At 43.5% G+C, this 20,035-nt stretch overlaps 1 protein-coding gene across 6 annotated transcripts in view; it reads left to right on the top strand.

The window, feature by feature from the left end:
• The window catches only part of abcc1 (ATP binding cassette subfamily C member 1 (ABCC1 blood group)), a 253,278-nt gene that overhangs the window by 80,501 nt on the left and 152,742 nt on the right, over window positions 1-20,035 (top strand). For all 6 annotated transcript variants that reach the window (XR_009928666.1, XM_062452715.1, XM_062452728.1 and 3 more), the window contains 2 exons: window positions 10,946-11,122; window positions 11,300-11,467. Coding sequence is in view for 5 of the 6 variants with exons in the window: in XM_062452715.1 (XP_062308699.1) it covers window positions 10,946-11,122; window positions 11,300-11,467 (345 nt within the window). In the remaining variant the exon portion in view is untranslated. The remainder of the gene's footprint in view (window positions 1-10,945; window positions 11,123-11,299; window positions 11,468-20,035) is intronic.

A 20,035-nucleotide genomic window follows, 5' to 3' on the forward strand; every position in this document is an offset into this window, starting at 1 on the left:
CCATTCCTCTGCTGCAGTCAATAGCCTTGGGGAACAAGGCGAACGGCTGGCCTGTCTTAATTACGTGATATGTCTTTGTTATAAGTTGTGCAATAACACTACAGGTCGGCTGTTATACATCTACATTTAAATTCCTCACCAGCATGGTCAACGGCCTGGAAGATGGATTGTCAACCATCCGCTTAGCTGTCACGCAAACCATGGTTTGCAGGTGCTGTCTGCAAGCATGGCTGGTCAGGTATTGTTTTGGAAAATGTCGGTGCCTCTGTAAAAATATCCACTTTGGTCTGCTTTAGACTGGAACATACGACAGACGACACAGTGCATCTTCGTTCCATAAAAAAAGTTGCTTCCGTTTGAGCTCGTAGCTCTACTTTGTTGCCATCTTCACTTTATTGTTTTGCGCCAGTCTCGCGCCAGTTGTTAAAAAATGTATTGAGATTAGAGAATTACAATTTGACAACCACTCGTCACTCACTACTCAACTCTTGATTTGCCAACTGTGCGCCCCACGAGCTGCAAAGTTATTTATGCATTTAGCAGATAGCAAAACATATGAAGGATGTTAATTATTTTTTCAATCAATAATTTGCAGTGGCCCGATCGGGCTAGAGAGTTGCTAGTTTAACTGTCCCAACGTTACTTTTTACTAGCCCCGGGCCATCAGGCCATCGTTATTGTCGAGCCCTGGTGTGTGAGGTGTTATGACAGTGTCTACAGCAGCTTGTGACTGCCAGTAAGAGTTTACCTTTTTTACATTCAGAGAACACATACAAGAGGAAAGAAGGACTGGTTTAAGGCAAGGTCCAGGCCCGTTTTCTTTTGTCAGAGACTTTGTAATATGTGAAGTAAAACGTTCACTTTTTTAGTTAATTTATGATTTGCTGTCTGACAAAGAAATAAATCATTATGTACCATATTAAATTGCATAACATCATATTCTTTCGCATCGCATCTCGTTGAATCGCATTGTGTCGAATCGCACTGCATCGCAATAGGGGTGTATCGTATTGCATTAGTATTTGCTTTTATGTATCTTTAATGTATTGGATTGTAGGCAGTGCATCGAGATGTGTATCTCATCGTCTTCAGTGATGGAGATGCACATCCCTAATGTACATGTCACGCCTCCCTCCCTCAACAGAAAAAATATAATAAAATCCCAAAAGTTAACAGTGAATATAGAAAATAAAAAAGGTCCAGTCATTAGCACCCCCCCAGAACATTCCCTTTCTCTGCCAAACTGGCAGCGCGCAGGATTCCCCCTTCTGAACACTTCCAACAATTCACCTTAATCATCTAAACTTTGCTTTTCGAGAGCTCCGGAACATCAATGTAACAAATAAACTCCAAACCTAAATCAAGTTCCAGTATTCAGCCATAAGAAATAACACTTAAACATGCCCTGATAAAATAACAAATCCAAATGCCCAGGGCTAATGTATGATAACGTTGCTAGTCGGGAATTAAGCTGCACTGAGTTAGCCATGGCTGTTACGTTACCCGGCACCATTGAATGGCCAGTGTTCAGTTAATCCTCATGTTCAGGACCAGCAGAAATGTTGGCCTTCCTCTCAATCCTCCGAGTGTACAATGCCTCAGCATCTGATGGTGTCTCGAACATCAGTGTCTCCCCTGCATAAGGCAGGGTAGTGTCGTGAAAAATCTTCTACGTCTTCAACCAATATCAAAATTTAAGAACAGCACTGGAACTCAGCAAAGTTTGACGCAAAGTGTTGAAGAATTCAGAGTGACAGAGATTCCAACAAACGTGAGCAAGATCCCGGGATCAGACTCAAGTTTTCTCCGGAAATTTGACTTATATAGTTTTCTCCCTATTGTATGGTAATATGGTATAATACTTGTTGGTTACATATACATTATGCATTCTTACCCAGCTGGTCCCTTGTTCTAGGGGATTCAAATTACAGGTACTTTCCTAAATAGACAATTTTCCCAATTTAGGCCCGTTCTGACCTTGAACAGTCAGCTGCACTAGGCTCCTGGGCATAATCAGAATCAGAATTCGGTTTATTCGCCATGTATGTTATACAAACACGGAATTTACTGTGGCAGGGAGGTGCAAAACACTAAACATATACAGATCTTAAATTAAGTAAAAGTACAAAAGTTTAACTATTTCTAAGAACTAAACAATCTAAGAATACAACTATTTAAATATAAAATAAAATATATATAAAAATTTGAATAATGAGCAGCGTGAATGGTCAACATAGTGCAATCGGATACTGAGATAAAGTGGCTTATGCATACTGAATTGCTATTAGATGGACTTATAATAGTTAAATAAGTGAATGAATGTCAATGGGAGTCCTTGGCCTTGTTGAAGAGGCCAGTAGCAGATGGAAAGAAACTGTTCTTATGGCGTGAGGTTTTGGTCCTGATGGACCGCAGCCTTCTGCCAGAGGGGAGTAGCTGGAACAGGGAGTGACCAGGGTGGGAGGGGTCGGCCACAATCTTCCTCGCACGCCTCAGGGTCCTCGAGGTGTGCAGGTCCTCGAGGGTAGGCAGATTGCAGCGATCACCTTCTCAGCAGTGCGGATGATACGCTGCCGTCTGCTCTTGTCCTTGGCAGTGGCAGCAGCGTACCAGATGGTGATGGAAGAGGTGAGGATGGACTCAATGATGGCTGTGTAGAAGTGCACCATCATTGTCTTTGGCAGGTTGAATTTCTTCAGCTGCCGTAGGAAGTACATCCTCTGTTGTGCTTTTTTGGTGAGGGAGCTAATGTTCAGTTCCCACTTGAGGTCCAGGGAGAGGATGGTGCCCAGGAAGCGGAAGGACTCCACAGTGTTGACTGGGGAGTCGCACAGGGTGATGGGGGTGAGTGGGGCTGTATTCTTCCTGAAGTCCACAACCATCTCCACTGTCTTAAGAGCATTGAGCTCCAAGTTGTTCTGGCTACACCAGGTCACCAGGTTGTCAGCTTCCCACCTATAGTCAGACTCATCCCCGTCAGAGATGAGCCCAATGAGGGTGGTGTCGTCCGCAAACTTCAGAAGTTTGACAGACGGATGACTGGAGGTGCAGCTGTTGGTGTACAGGGAGAAGAGCAGAGGGGAAAGGACGCAGCCCTGAGGAGATCCGGTGCTGATGGACCGGGAGTCAGAGACTTGTGTTCCCAGCTTAACGCACTGCTTCCTGTCAGACAGGAAGTCTGTAATCCACCTGCAGGTGGAGTTGGGCACGTTCAGCTGGGAGAGCTTGTCCTGAAGCAGGGCAGGGATGATGGTGTTGAAGGCAGAGCTGAAATCCACAAACAGGATCCTGGCATAGGATGCTGGGGAGTCCAGGTGCTGTAGGGTGAAGTGGAGGGCCACGTTAACGGCGTCATCCACAGATCTGTTGGCTCTGTAGGCAAACTGCAGTGGGTCCAGGAAAGGGTCTGTGATGGCTTTGAGGTGTGCCAGCACAAGGCGCTCAAAAGACTTCATTATCACAGAAGTCAGGGCGACGGGTCTGTAGTCATTGAGTCCTGTTGACCTTGGCTTTTTGGGCACAGGGATGATGGTGGAGGACTTGAGACAGGCTGGCACATGGCATGTCTCCAGGGAGGTGTTAAAGATGTAGGTGAACACCGGAGACAGCTGGTCAGCGCAGTGCTTGAGGGTGGCAGGAGAGACCGGCCCAGCTGCTTTGCGGGGGTTCTGCCTCTTGAAAAGTCTGTTAACTTCACCCTCCTGAATGGAGAGAGTCGTCACTGTAGAGGGGGTGAGGGAGGAGGCCCTGTGGGTGGGAAGGGGTAGATCAGGACAGTCCAATTGTCTTTCAAATCTACAGTAGAACTCATTCAGGTCGTTGGCCAGGCGGGAGTCGTTAGTGGAGTGGGGGGCTCTGGGCTTGTAGTTGGTGATCTGCCTGAGCCCTCTCCAGACAGAAGCAGAGTTGTTAGCAGAGAACTGACGCTTCAGTCTCTCTGAGTACAGTCGTTTAGCCTCTCTCACCGCCTTGCTAAACCTGTTCTTCGACTCCTTGAATCTGTCTCTATCCCCACTCCGAAATGCTTCCTCCTTCTCTGACCTCAACCTTCTGAGCTCTGCTGAGAACCAGGGCTTGTCGTTGTTGAAGTTCACCCTGGTGCGTGTTGGAATACAGCAGTCCTCACAGAAGCTGATGTATGATGTCACAGCCTCTGTGAGTTCATCCAGACTATTAGATGGCATAATGCCACAAATATGTCTCATAAGTTATAGCTGGGCCTTCCTGGTTCTTTATGAAAGCACACACATATTCTTCTCCCCCACTCAGCCCGTAATTATCCAGATCTTCATATTTTGGGCATTATTTCATCTACCATTGTCTATGCCTAGATAGTAATGTCAACAGTCAATAATCAGTCAACAGCTTTGCATCTGGTTTCCAATAATATAGCTTATACTAATATGGTTTCCAATAATATAGCATGTACTAGAAAAGTGATTACAAGTTTCATTAAATCCATAATCATTACCCATCTTCATAATTACAACAGTATGATGTTTTTTTAACAACATTCCCCCCTGTGGGACTTACAAAGTCCCATCACAACCCATACTGGAAACACTAATAAGCGCAGCTAGTTCAGGCAGGGCAATCGGGCAGCGCGCGTCAGTCATCGGGGACGTAAGGCGTCTTACTCCACCTTCCTTTCCTCCGCCCACTACCACACCCAGGTTAGCAGCGCATATCCATTGGGCCACGGCCGATAAGGCGTCTTTAAAAGACGCGCGGATACGCACACACTCACCCCGGTTGTTGTATGATCAGTGCTGCTGCCACCCTCCACCATCCCCTTCTCCCCCATGCTGTCTGTATGTTCTTTCCACCTGGGGGATTATATCTCTATTGCTCCCTGCCTCATATGTCAAGTATGGATGTGTTGCATCGAGGAGGCAGGGAGCGCTTCCCAATCCTGGTCCTCGGGCCCCCCTGCCCTGCATGTTTTAGACATTTCCCTGCTCCAACACACCTGATTGAAATGAATGGGTCGTTATCAGGCTTCTGTTGAGCTTGATAATTACCTATTTATTTGAATCAGGTGTGTTAGAGCAGGGAAATATCTAAAACATGCAGGGCAGGGGGGCCCGAGGACCAGGATTGAGAACCACTGCATCATCCACTCCGCCAAAGTTAAATCTACATGTCCATGTCATGTAACAATAAATGCTCAAATCTAATACGTGATTGTCTTGACTGAACTGTAATTATTCAACAGAAACAATACTGGACGAACATAAGTTCTGATAGAATACAAAAACTTTCAAAAACACCTTAGGCAACAAAATCATACACTTCCCAAGTAAGCATTGTGACAGTAGAACCATCAAAAATACAGAACAGGGAATTATTAATTTCAATCTTATATATATACATCTCATCATGTGCAAATCTAAACCGTGGTGGCCTGGTGGACTATCCTACTTTCCAAAACTCGATTAAGCTATCAGCTTATTGCAACACATAGCGGGGTGTTAAGTAAAAGGGTTTAGGGTAACTAGAAACTCCCCGTAGCCACAGTGACACGCATAGCGCGAGTCATCAGGGTAAACTATACTCATAATGGGACATGAACACCTGTTCCTATCAATACCTAAGTATATAAGACAAACCGAGTCATCGCTAGCTGTGATACTGTACTTTCCTGCTCCTCCACCATCCACACTGAGAAGCTTAGCACTGAAATCCTAATATTTGTATTAAAATTGGTCCGTTTCATTAGCATAAGTGTTTGTTACTTTTCATTATGACTGCAAATATCTCTCAGACAAGGACTGTTGGTCATATTATGGGCTTGTGAGCAACTGGGTCATGCATCATTGCTGCACCCTGCAGAAGTAAGTTGCAGTTAACGATAACACCTCTACCCATCCCACATAACCCTGCATCCCTGTGCTGAGGGCCTAAACTTTAAGGGCATCTCTGAACAGTATACAAGACAAACAAAATGAACAATGACATCAATACATAAATGCTGCAATGACAGTAAAACAAAACAAATACAATATGGTGAACAGGAACATGGAGATGGCATACATTTGAATTTGAATGAATTGAGACAGTGAGGTAGCGCTCCATGCAATACATAATAACGCTGTTACTGTGAAACTTTGTGACTAATACTAAATGGTGATGGAGAACAAGTACAACTACTTTTAGGTGTAATAATCTTGTAATGGCGGGCCCAGTGGGTACATGCGTTGATAGTTTCCCCAACGCCGCTGAAAGCCAACCATTGTCATCTTCAGCCTCTCATTCTCGCGAGTCAGCACCTGGTTCTGGTGCTGAAGTGCCATCACCTCATCTCTGACGCTCTTTTTCCTTGTAACGACGCCTCCGCCGTTGAAGTGCTCGTCCTCTCCTTCATGCAGTATTGAAACGTTGTGATATCTTCTTGGACACTTGTCTCTGGAGGCTCTTAAACTTAGCCAGCGACACGTCTCCAATCCGCTGTGTGGTCTCAGCGGTCTAGGGTCCGGTGAGCAGCTCGTCGTGTCTTCATCCATGTCTCCGTCTGGGATTCTCCTCCCGTTGGATCCTCTGCTTCAACTTCCGTGGTCTGGACTCCTGATCGTTGGATCGTAGCCTGGTGGTTCAGGGGTCATCAAGCCGCTGGATCCGGTGTGATGGTCCTGGTGAACTGAAAGGTGGTGGCCACACCGGGGCTTGGACCAGTAGGGCTGGTGGAGATGGGTCTTTGCCGTTGGTCTGGGTTGTTGGTCATTCAACCGGTTGGGATCGTCTTCCATGTTCATCTTCATGTAGACCCAATCTCCAGGTGCAACCATCTGCAGGTTCTCTGGAATCTCTGCTTCCCTTTCCTTGGTGACACCTTTCACCTGTTGAAAACACTACCTTACGTATCTGTGTTAAGAGCAGTAGGTAGCTATGCAGCTCCCTTTCAACTTGTTTGTGGGGAGGACCCTCGATGGGTCCTTCTAAATTAGGTACTGGAAGGGGCCTTCCAGTAGCCATGTCATGCGGTGACATGCGGTGTTTGGCGGTAAGTACTGGAAACTTGGAAAGACCTCCCTGCACAGGAATTTTGCTACTGATCGGGAATCTGGACCTGCAGTTGGCACTGCCCTCTACCCATCTACTGAACTGACAGATCACTACCAAGATGTCTCTCAGTCTTCTTATAAGTTGCATCTTGTCTACATAGTCTATCATCAGATGCCTAAATGGTCCGTCTGCTGTGGGAATGTGTGAAATGGGAGCAGAAAACTTTTCCTAACATTATAATGTGCACATACTTTGCATTCGCGTAACACTCTATCAACTGTGACTGCTACATATGATGACCCCCGTACGACTTGAAAGCAACCTATAATCACCCCCCTGGCACAATGGTGACAACCATGACCATCCCTAATAGCAAATACATCAGTTACATGAACACAGGTGTGTGGTAGTTGCTGGGTTCACTGTGCCACACCTTTGAATGGTTAGTTCTGGAGCTGACAGTATGACCTCGTAATCAGTTCTTCTGGCTTGTGTTAAAACAAAATGTGGGCTTGTGAGTAAGGCATATAGTTGATGGGATGTGTAGAAAGTTACTGGGTGTCCGATTGTCAGTGATGATGCTTGTTTGAAAGCAAAAACAGCGGCTGCCAGTCCCTGATAGCAGGGTGGCAGTCCTGTCTCTACATTATCTAGTTATGTACTGTAATAGGCTATCGGTTGTTTCCCCATGGGCGTGTCTTTCAACAATACAACAGTAGCATATCCAGATCGTTCCGCAACATATAGATGAAATGGTGTTGAGTAATCGGGATTGCCAAGGGCGGAGCGGATTGCATGTCACTTGAGAGCCAAAAAAGCTCCCTCCGCCTCTTCGGTCCACTGCAATATAGCAGCATTACTTGCCTGCCCTGCAGCCCTACTAAGGGCTCGCAAAGGTGCTGATTTGAAATGTCCTTGTTGTCCACATCCCCAGCATGCCATTGGTTGCTGATTGTCAGTCGGATTGGGGTTGGAATGTGTTTGTCTATCTTGCTGTGGGGGTAGGCCTCGTCCTCCTCCCCCACGGGGTTTCCCACCACGTTGCGAAGGTCCTCCCTTTCCCTTCCAGGGTTGATCTGAGAGCCAATGTGCACATGGATTGGTGTCAGGGTGAGAGTTGGGGGGATGACTGGTGCTGCCTGCACTGGACCTTGTGGAGCAGGAGATTGGGGTGATGGCTGGAGCATCACTGGGGCCTGGTGTGTCGGGTTCTCGGGAACCTGGGCCTGTGCTGTTATAACTGGGGCTTGCGTCTTTGCTTTGTCTTTCTTTTGCTTACACAGCTCTCCCAGCAGTAATTGTGTTAGCTTGTTGACAAGTTGTTTGTTTAGTTCTTCCGCTTCCCGTTTTTCTTTTCTTCAGTTATCAACGTGGTGGACTATGGGCCTCGTACTAACGCTTTTGCGCCGACTTCAGGCGTATTTGTTTCTCAATAATTTCCCATAAAAATATGGGAGGGGATGCGTTGCGTTAAGAGCACTGTAGTGAGGTCCACAAGACCACACGGAGCCAACATCTTGCCACACCTGAAGAGTGATTCAATCACATCAGAATCAGCCCTTGTGACACCCTCAGTATGCTGATTACCCACCAAACGCCGATGCAAAGGAACCATAGAATGGGGGGGGGGGCCTCCCCAATCTACCTAATCAGCCCTCCTGCTAGCTTGCAAGCTTCAAAGGGCCTGATTTAGACAACACGTCTCCAGCGACCATTTGCTATCCGTTTCGGCGGCGATTTGAACAAAGAACATACCTTGATCAGAACTTTTGAGGAAAGTCTTGAGACTTCACCTTTACCACAAGAGTACAAGGTGGAGAATTATGAGAGGGATATTTGTGTTATGTTTGTTACTTTGTTTTAATGTTGTGTTCACTGAAATCTTGATTCTAGTAACAACTCCTTCTTCCTGAAAGATAACCACGTCATTCTTGGTATCTACACGAAGCTATCATAATAAAACAATCATTCAACTATATTTTGTAACTGTACCAAGATGTCCAGAACAATATTTGAACCATCGAATGAACCAGCCAAAGATCAGATCACACCTTTGGTAGGTGTGAAGGAAGGAGGGGGGAGTTGAGAACCCAGCTTCCCCCAATCCACATCTGACCCCAGACGGGTCCTCCCTCGAACTGTATAAAGCCCTAAGATGACCATCAATCTCGGACTCCAGCGAAACCGACCATGGCATGAACGCCATCAGGATTGGCGTTCCAAAGGACGTCGCCAAGCTTCTCCTGAGATTCAACTTCATAGTGAACGCGTCACTATCGGGACGTTTCAACAGAAGGACCAAAAACGCAATTCCAAATGCGACTTCACTGAGATCCCGCAGACTCAGTCACATGACCCAGCGCAGCCGCGCTGTGACTTCAGATTCTTCAAATGGACCTTTGGCGCAAACCGCCCTCAACATCATTGATCAACCCCTGATCAAACGTAACTATGGCTAACGCTCTTTCCTCCTCGACATGGCATTGGCGTGAGCTCTGTTTATGATTTGTAAGGATGTAATCACTGACTGTACAATTTCTGCCTTTCTTTAAGTTAGACCATTTCATTCTGTTCATTGAAACCAATCTCTCATATCAAACCCATAATCCAACTTTTCATAAGATCTGTTTACCTTACTTGAATAAATTCATTGTAAAGATATTTTGACGTGCGTGTTCACTGATGTTACGATTGGCTCTACTCTTAGAACGAATTCATTCCTTAAGATTAGACTGATTATTACGAAGGCTATTATTTAAATATTATTCAATAAGGTTTCCTCTATCCCTTTAACAATAAGAGGTGGTGCCCCAAGAACTACATACTTTATTATAAATTAAGTATTGCTAATCTTAAACGAGCAAACCCCGCTACAGCACCTAATGATGTATTCCGCGGTATGTACAAAAAACACCTGTGAAAGCGCACCTCTATTTTGCGGTGAAAATTCTAAACCAGGATGCGCATATGCCTCCTGGTGAAATGGCAGCCATAACCCGAGCAAGACGAAAACATAGGCCAAATACTTTTTGCCACAAGGATCACACTTTTTGAGTTGAGTGAACACAAAATAATTACGCGTTACAGATAAAGCAGCCATGCAATATTACAGTTACTGGAAGAAATCAAAGATTACATAAAATCTCTGGCTCAGCGTTCACATTCCATTACAGCAGTTGTTAAACTCCTCGCTACATTACAAATATTGGCATCAGGATAACTTCAGTCATCGCTGTTTCGACTTTGGTGGCTGATCCATGATAGAGAGAAGGAGGCCCATTCAATTGCGAGTTTAAATGCTCACAATGTACGGTATAGTGACAAGGAAAGGCACTGATTACCCAATGACCTGCATGTTTCATGAATACGACGTAAACTGAAGTATCACAGCGTGCGCAATCTGTGGGTTGGCCATGGCGCTAATAACGCTACGTTTGCGAATGTACGTACATGAGGCCCTATGTGTTTTGTGCCATAATTAATCAAACAACTGAGAATATCCAAAGCTGAGAATAACAGTTGGGTGAGATCGAGTGCAGGGTCCTCCAAGTGGTATCAGTTTAGTAGGCTCAATCATTGATAATAATTTTGGGCTTTTTTTCTGAAGCTGCGGTCGCTTATTTCTCTCTCATTGTTCTCTCTCATATATATTTATTATTTTTCCACCCCTAAGGATTCGGGGTCGAAGAGCCCCTAAGTCGAAGAGCATACAAAAATACAGGGTGTTGATATTCACAGCCTGGAAACATACCCATCTGCAACCGACGCAAGCACACCCCACAATTTACCCAGAAATTGTACCCTCTGTAGTTTGTCTTGCGATAGTTGGCAACCCTGCTCACCACCCATGTAGACTACTCTAGTGAACCTTTTACTCAGGACCTCTCTTCTATTTCTTTATCTCTCTCTTCCTCTGTGTGTCTCTCTCTCTATCTCTCTCCAGGGCTCGGTGGCTTATGTTCCCCAGCAGGCCTGGATCCAGAACGCCACTCTGAAAGACAACATCATGTTTGGTCAAGAGAGGAAAGAGAGCTGGTACCACAGGGTGATGGAGGCCTGCGCCCTCCTGCCAGACCTGGAGATTTTGCCTGCTGGAGACAGCACTGAGATTGGGGAGAAGGTACAACCTTCTTGCACAGTGTATAATTATTTTCTAATTTTTTTCTCCTGAAAAGTTGAATTTGCTGTACTTGTCAGTAGTCTGTCTCTTTGGCTGTTGCAGGCCGACAAATGTTTTTTATATATTTTTTACCGCTAGTTTGAAACCCTTTTCTCTCTCTCCCCCTGATCCCCGTAGGGAGTTAACCTATCAGGAGGCCAGAAACAGAGGGTGAGTCTGGCCAGGGCGGTCTACTGTGACTGCGCCATCTACCTGTTGGACGACCCACTGTCAGCGGTTGATGCACATGTTGGGAAGCACATCTTCGAGAAGGTCATTGGCCCACACGGAGTTCTCAAGGGCAGGGTAAGATCACCCCTAGGTTCAAAAGTCATGAATGAAGTGAACTGGTTAACAATGTTTGTTAATATAGTGTACTTGTGTATTCACATTACCAACATTTTGCCTTCGATACCAATACCAAGTTTAGTATTATAATACTCAATACCGAAATGATACTTGAAACTGAAACTATACTGATTCGATACCAAATAGATCACAGACAGTCCACAAAGGTTGATCACATTTTTTAATTCAAAGTTTATGAACAGCCTTGTAAGTCAAGTTGCAAGTCTCAAACTTGTTTTTCAATTGCAATGCTATGTTTGCTAAATTTACAATAGATGTGTGTATTTTTTAATCGGCCGTTCTGTCTGACTATGGAGCCACCTTGACATGTAGCTAGCTCGTAGCCCTAATATGCTATTTAGCCAGGGACTGTTTTAAAAAGCACAAAAATGAGACCCCCAAATAACTGTAGCTTAATATTAGTGCTGTCAGTTAAACGCGTTATTAACGGCATTAACGCAAACCCATTTTAATGGCGTAAATTTTTTTAGCGCAAGATTAATGTTCTTTTTGGCCTAGCAAACTTTGTACTTTATTTCACATGCTGTTGCAACGACTACTGACGTTAGAAAAACTACAACACCACACCGGATCTAGCTAGACCGGAAACAAAACAACAGGCACGCCGCTGTGAAGGAAAAATTCTAGTGGCACTGTGTAAATTTGAATAGTCAAGAGATGGCGGTTACAATAAATTTATTTTGCTTGTACAAATCATGAATTAACAAAGTACTTTGTGATCAGTCATAACGAAGGAGGTGCTAGCCACAGGTCGTTCGCCAGAGTGATACCGAACAACCCTAAAACCCTGCCTTATATAAACTTTAGATCAAATGATTCCTCTGAACTCTGTGATTGGTCAGCACTGCTCAGTGACAGTTTGACTTCATATCAAGTTCCCACAGTTCTTTAATGTGGCCTCTCTCCCCAAACCAGTAGATAGTAAAACCACAGGAGTTCACCAGTCAAATGGTCAACTGTCCTTTGTGTGGGCAACTTCAAACAAGTATTTGATTAACCCCACCCAATGCAACAGGAAGGGTCAGAGCAGCAGATCACAATAACAATACAGTTGAATCCACATTGTCTCCAGACCAGCTGTCTCTTCCCCCCAGGTGTCATAAACTGCAAATGGCATCTCTACCAAATGGAGTTGACTCTTCTTAATCAACTTTAGACTTCCGTTAAAACACATTCCTCATATATGAAACACACACATTATAACTGTATTCCAAAATTTCCACGACACTACTCTTTAGCTGGCTTGCGAGCTGGCTAAAGAGTAGTAGGCATACATAAACATTACCTTATGTTGTGCAACTTAACTTTCAGAACTACAAGTGTCAACCTGAGACTGATCTTTATATAGGCCTAATTACCCATGCTGTATGTTTAGCATTATTGACACTCTGACTGGGCTCTACTGCTGCCTTCAAAAATATAAAGCTGCTGTGTTTCTTCAACAATACTGTACCTATTTTGTTACAGGGCTCCAGACTAACTTGTTGCCTTGGTTGCACTGGTGCACCTAACTTTTTTATTTAGGTGCACCAGCACAAAATTTAGGTGCTGAAATGGCAGAAATTCCAGTGGCACTGTGCAGATTTGAATAGTCAAGAGATGGCGGTTACAATAAATTTATTTTGCTTATACAGATCATGATTTAACAAAGTACTTTGTGATCAGTCATAACGAAGGAGGTGCTAGCCACAGGTCGTTCGCCAGAGTGATACAGAACAACCCCAAAACCCTGCCTTATATAAACTTTAGATCAAATGGTTATTCTGAACTCTGTGATTGGTCAGCACTGCTCAGTGACAGTGACTTCATATCAAGGTCCCACGATTCTTCATTGTGGCCTCTCTCCCCAAACCAGTAGATAGTAAAACCACAGGGGTTCACCAGTCAAATGGTCAACTGTCCTTTGTGTGGGCCACTTCAAACAAGTCTACAGGAAGGGTCAGAGCAGCAGATCACAATAACAATACAGTTGAATCCACATTTGTCTCCAGACCAACTGTCTCTTCCCCCCAGGTGACAGAACTCTCTCAGGTCACCCAGACTTCCCGTCTCCTAGTTATAAAACTGCAAATGGCATCTCTACCAAATGTAGTTGACTCTTAATCAACTTTAGACTTCCGTTAAAACACATTCCTCATATATGAAACACACACATTATAACTGTATTCCAAAATTTCCATGACAGTGCACCCAAATTTTTCCTTGCGTCGCCACAATTTCAAGGTCACCTTTTTATCACGCTCCATATACATTCATATATATTATGTAAATTATCTTAAACAAGAATAAGGTGTAGGTAAATATATATTTTATTTGAAGCACAATCATACTGTATATATATTAAAAAAATCTTTTAAGTGCTTCACTGAGCTACCAAACTAAAACATTTTAAGCAAAATAAAACATTTCAAAATAGAAAGTTCTACTGTTTAAAAGTGCTTCCCTGAACTGAGACCTAACATTTCATGGCTCAAAGTCTTATAGCGGGTCCCACCTTGCTGTCCCATGCCCTTCAGATGGCCAACACCTGTAATTTGGCCTTCTTGCCCTATGGCCTTGGCTAAATCATCTTGCCACACTCTCCCTAGCATCAAAATCCTAGCTCCATGGGTTAGCTCCATGACCCAGCTTCGTAACTCAGGGGTCCGCAATTCATTTTTACAAGGGGCCACATGAGAAACCTGAAATGTGTTGGAGGGCCTCATCAATTTGCTCACTATTCATTTTCTCCCATTGTAAAAAGCAGTAAAGTATATATTTTGATTAGCTGCTACTGGTTATCAGAAGAATAAGGATATTCTGTAAATATTTATATAAATATTTTAGATTTTGGTGTAGGTCAAATAGGAAAGATTATAGAAGTAATAAACAGTATAAACAACAACAACAACAGTGTTTCATTTTATTTGTAACCAGTTAATTTTCACAAACACTGAAAAGTTGTTTTGCAGTATGTTAAAGATGTGGAATTGATCAACTTTATACAAAAAGCAATACGTTTTTTCAGTTCATTTTGTTCTGTGAGAGAAATCCAGTGGGCTTGAACAAGTGCATCGAAATCTGTCTGAATGTCTGAGGTGGATATGCGAAGGACAGCTGACAGGTAATGATCAGGGTCTGCAGTTCAACTAGCAAACCATCAGCCCGCGCCCACTGAATCAGTCAAGTTCTTATTATGTCCGCGGTAGTTTTTTTTCTTCACAGCTTTCACTTTGACCTCAGTAAACAGATACTTAGAAGTCCATGTCTTGTTAAAAGTTAATCAGTGGCAATTTTTTTCATTTTCGAGGGCTAACCAACAACTCTCCTGTCGGTGAGGTTGCGCAAGTGCACATATGTAAATCGCCTGATCACTGTAGTCTTTCAGAACTACATATTTACTACCGCTCAACACATTTATTTATTTTAAATTTTTGATTTACCTCACGCGGGCCGGATTGAGACAGCCTGTGGCCGGTTATGGCCCGCGGGCCATACAATGCCCAGGTCTGCTAAACTGACTCTCTGGTGCTCAAGTCGTAATTTCAATTACACAGCACAGAGCTACAGGAATATCTGGACCACAGCCAATCAGAGGCAAAGACCCGCCCCATCTCTGTCTCTGATTGGTTTAGACCACGATATGATCCAACCATGAGTGTCAGTTCCATCTTAGGATAACAAACGCTTCGTTTGTGGAGAGACAGCAGATGCGAGGTTAGGTGCACCGGTGCGACCAAGGAAAAAATTTAGTCGCACCCGTACACATTTTGGTCGCATAGTGCGACTCTAGAGCCCTGCTGTTACTATGCAAGTAAGTATATGCTTCTGTGCTTTTGTAATTACGCAATTCTTCGCCATCAACACCTTCAGAAAATAAAAAGTAATTAACAACGTCGACGTAGCTAACATTGGGCCATTGATTCATGTCATCTAGCCACTCCATCAGACGGGATAGATGAGGGACTGTTACGGTACTGTCGTCACATCCATGGTGTGTATCCACCACCGTTTTTTGTCCATTTGTGCTTCATCCATGGAGAAACACCGGCTTTTACAGCAAACAAGATAGCAATCTACAAGCTATCAAACGTACACAAGCTTCTAACCGGAAAAGGACAACCGGCTTCCGGTTGAAACCCGCTATGAATCATGGGTAAATTCGCTAACCAGGAAAAGGGTGGATATAAACATCCTAAAGGAGATAGTAAATATATGCAGTGGAAACAATGTACATTAGAAATCTTACCCGAGTTCCAGTTTGGAACATGTACATGCAAGACATGCGAACGAGAGTCTCCTGATAATCTGATCACATTTACCTTAATACTCCTCCTTTGATTCAATTTTTCGTCAAGTTTTTATAACATTTTTCATCTTTTTTTTCTTTCTTTTGCTACTGGATCATGCCGTCTAATCAGAAGAACAAAGATTCAGAAACTAAAAAGTCTACGCTGAGTAGTAAGGTAGCTAGCATGGCGACTGCTGCTAGCACTGATGACCTTGCCACGATGTTGGCTAAAGAAATGGTAAAGCAACGCGAATATTTCAAAGAGGACATGGCCAAATTGATTGAATCGTCTCTGGCCCCTGTCCAGGCATCTATAGCGACTATTCACGAAACTATGGACACACTGGGAAAACGAGTAACTTCGGTGGAGATAACCACAGGCGACAATTTTGAAGCCCTGGATAAAGCTGAGAAAGCCATCACTGACCTACAAGCTATGAATGCTACGTTGGTTGACCGCATGGAGGATTTGGAGAACCGATCAAGGAGGGCGAATCTTCGCATTATAAATGTGCCAGAGGGTAGCGATCAGGGGCATAACCACGGGTAGGCCTGGGTAGGCACAGGCCTAACCAATTTGTTCTAAGGCCTACCCAAAAACGAAAATATCTCAGAAAAATTATTAAGTAATTGTGTTTTATTTTATATGGGTCATTTTATTATAGGCTAATGTAGTCTATAAGTCGCTCTGGATAAGACTATAAGACTATAAGTCGCTCTGGATAAGAGCGTCTGCTAAATGACTAAATGTCAAAAAAAAAAAAAAAATCCCACGATAAGTTGTTTTCCGACTATTTAGGCTACATTTGAATTTTTTCAACGTCACTTGGCGCTTAAATACTGTCTCAGACTCACCAGCTGAGGTAGGCTAGTTCTAGCAATGGCAAACCAAATGTTGATAGCAAGGTTTTTCAAAAAAAGACGTCTGGAGGAAAATGAGTGTGTGCCAGAAAATAATATGGATCAATTTACCGAAAGCTTCCAGAATGAGACATTAGCAGGTGGCACCCGGACATAAACAACCGCAATCGCCATCACAACCGCCTCCATCTTGAGCCAAGAATGCTTGCTAACCCCACCGTCTACTTTTCTTGATACTGCGGGTGGGGGTGAACCTGCTCTAGGCCCACCGATGGATTTGTCTGCAGTTGATGAACCAACCTGTCAACCACAGCTAGCAAAGTTCCCTTCAAGTTTAATAAATGGCAAATCACGATGCTTCTCTTCAAGATGGTATGACCAGTTTGTGTGGATTGAGTATAGTAAAGCCAAAAATGCAATTTTTTGTAAATGTTGTAGGCACTTTCCTGGGGCAAATCCTGAATTCACATTTATACGAGATGGATTTTTAAAAACTGGAAACTGACAATAAATGCTTGCTGTAAACACGAGAATAGCACATTACATGCTAGTGCCCTTGCTAAATTTGATTCCTACATGACGACGCTTAGACCGAGAAGTTGCTGGACTGTGTTGAATCAAATGCATGGTGATGCAAACAAGGATTTTGTAGAAAGAAACCGTGCACATGTTAAAGTGGTAATAGATATTATTTTAACCTGATTTCGAATCACACTGATATATATTTTATTTGAAGCACAATCATACTGTATATATATTAAAAAAATCTTTTAAGTGCTTCACTGAGCTACCAAACTAAAACATTTTAAGCAAAATAAAACATTTCTAAATAGAAAGTTCTACTGTTTAAAAGTGCTTCCCTGAACTGAGACCTAACATTTCATGGCTCAAAGTCTTATAGCGGGTCCCACCTTGCTGTCCCATGCCCTTCAGATGGCCAACACCTGTAATTTGGCCTTCTTGCCCTATGGCCTTGGCTAAATCATCTTGCCACACTCTCCCTAGCATCAAAATCCTAGCTCCATGGGTTAGCTCCATGACCCAGCTTCGTAACTCAGGGGTCCGCAATTCATTTTTACAAGGGGCCACATGAGAAACCTGAAATGTGTTGGAGGGCCTCATCAATTTGCTCACTATTCATTTTCTCCCATTGTAAAAAGCAGTAAAGTATATATTTTGATTAGCTGCTACTGGTTATCAGAAGAATAAGGATATTCTGTAAATATTTATATAAATATTTTAGATTTTGGTGTAGGTCAAATAGGAAAGATTATAGAAGTAATAAACAGTATAAACAACAACAACAACAGTGTTTCATTTTATTATTATAAATGCTTGCTGTAAACACGAGAATAGCACATTACATGCTAGTGCCCTTGCTAAATTTGATTCCTACATGACGACGCTTAGACCGAGAAGTTGCTGGACTGTGTTGAATCAAATGCATGGTGATGCAAACAAGGATTTTGTAGAAAGAAACCGTGCACATGTTAAAGTGGTAATAGATATTATTTTAACCTGATTTCGAATCACGCTGCCCCCTCCTCCCCCAGTTACTACGCACGAAATGTTAAGAAATATATTTTTTAGACTGCTACACATGTTGTACATCATTGGAAAGCTACGATTCTTGTGCTTCCATTGAAATAAACCATTTCAAGATCAAGTCGCAACAGCAAGTACAGTCAAAGTCTTTGTCCGGTGACCAATATTTCAACAAAGCCAGAGGAAAAAGTTGTACTTACCTACCATTACTTCGGAATGGTCCAGGTATGCAAACAACCCATCAAAACCTAATCTGTTTACATTCCCAAAGGTCCAAAGTATCTAACCATGTCGAGTAGTTGTCCAACCAATGAATTATATACACACATAGCCACGATCTTGTTGCTTCATTCTTCCTTCGGCAATTCTTTTTATTTCAGTCTCTCACGCACTATCGCTCATAGGAGGAGATGTGGTTTGAGTACTTACGAGTGGATGGTCTTAAAATGGCCGCTGCACTCCGCCCTTTCGATTGACACCTTGTTTGACCCAATAGGAGCTTCCATGCCCCATTGACAGCCCTCTAAAGCCAACTAGGTCTGTGCGTCCTGCCTGACCCCCCCCCTCCCCCCCCCCTCAAACTGGCTTTGACGGGCTCTGAAATTAGCTCATTAGCCTTGTAGCTGAGAGCTAGCTGTAAATGCTAATACCTCAGATGCTATGTATCTGTGGAGCCTTCAAAATATAAGTCTATTGCGCAATATGGTTGACAGAATCAGTGTTCTTTGTGCGCCAGTCCTGGGAATCAGATAAAGCACTCCAATGTGTTCATGCAGGGCCGGCCCAAGGCATAAGCGAACTAAGCGGCTGCTTAGGGCCCCCGTGGCCTCCAGAGGGCCCCCAAGAGCACATGAAATTACAGTTTAATGTACCGTTTTTCTTTGATTAACCTGTTTACGCTCCTGTTTCGCCCGCGAGACAAAAATGCTGCCTCCCCCTTCCTCAGTTACGACGCACTAAATTCTAACAAATATATTTTTTAGACGCTACACATGTTATACATCGTTGGAAAGCTACGATTCTTGTGCTTCCATTGAAATAAACCAATTCAAGATCAAGTCACAATAGCAAGCAAAGTCAACGTCTTTTTCCGGTGAACATTCCTTCAACAATGCCAAAGAAAAAAGTTGTACTCACCCTAAGTTGTTCAAATAGGTCCAGGTGTGCAAATCATGCCATCAAAACTTGATCTGCGTAAGTCCCAAGGGTTCAAAGTATCTAACCATGTAAAGTAATTCGTCCAAATACAATGTTTTACGTTCATGAATAGCCATTATCCTTTGTTTCATTATGCAAGTTAGCCGACGGAAGAAACAACTTGTTCACATAAAAGTGTTATTTTGTCCGGTTTATCAACGGAGTATTTACAAAATGAAGGTCTCAAAATGTCCGTTGAACCCTCCCCTTTTGATTGACACCTTGTTCGACCCAATAGGAGCTTCCATGCCCCGTTGACAGCCCTCTAAAGCCAACTAGGTCTGTGCGTCCTGCCCCCCCCCCGCCCCCCCCCCCCCACACTCGTTCTAAACAAATTTCTCGAACTGGCTTCGACTGGCTCTGAAATTAGCTCGTTAGCCTTGTAGCTGACAGCTAGCTGAAAATGCCAATACCTCATTTGTATGCGTCTGTGGAGCCTTCAAAATAACAGTCGATTGCGCAATATGGTTGACAGAATCAGTGTTCTTTGTGCGCCAATCCTTGGAATCAGATAAAGCACTCCAATGTGTTCATGCTTCAGTTTTTGTGTTTCAGTATTACTAATTAGGGATTTAGCTATTATATATGATATTTCTAAGTACCAGAGATGGGCCAGAGATAACAATTATGAA

The sequence above is a fragment of the Osmerus eperlanus genome, chromosome 2 (genome assembly GCF_963692335.1).
Source record: "Osmerus eperlanus chromosome 2, fOsmEpe2.1, whole genome shotgun sequence".
NCBI lineage: Eukaryota > Metazoa > Chordata > Actinopteri > Osmeriformes > Osmeridae > Osmerus > Osmerus eperlanus.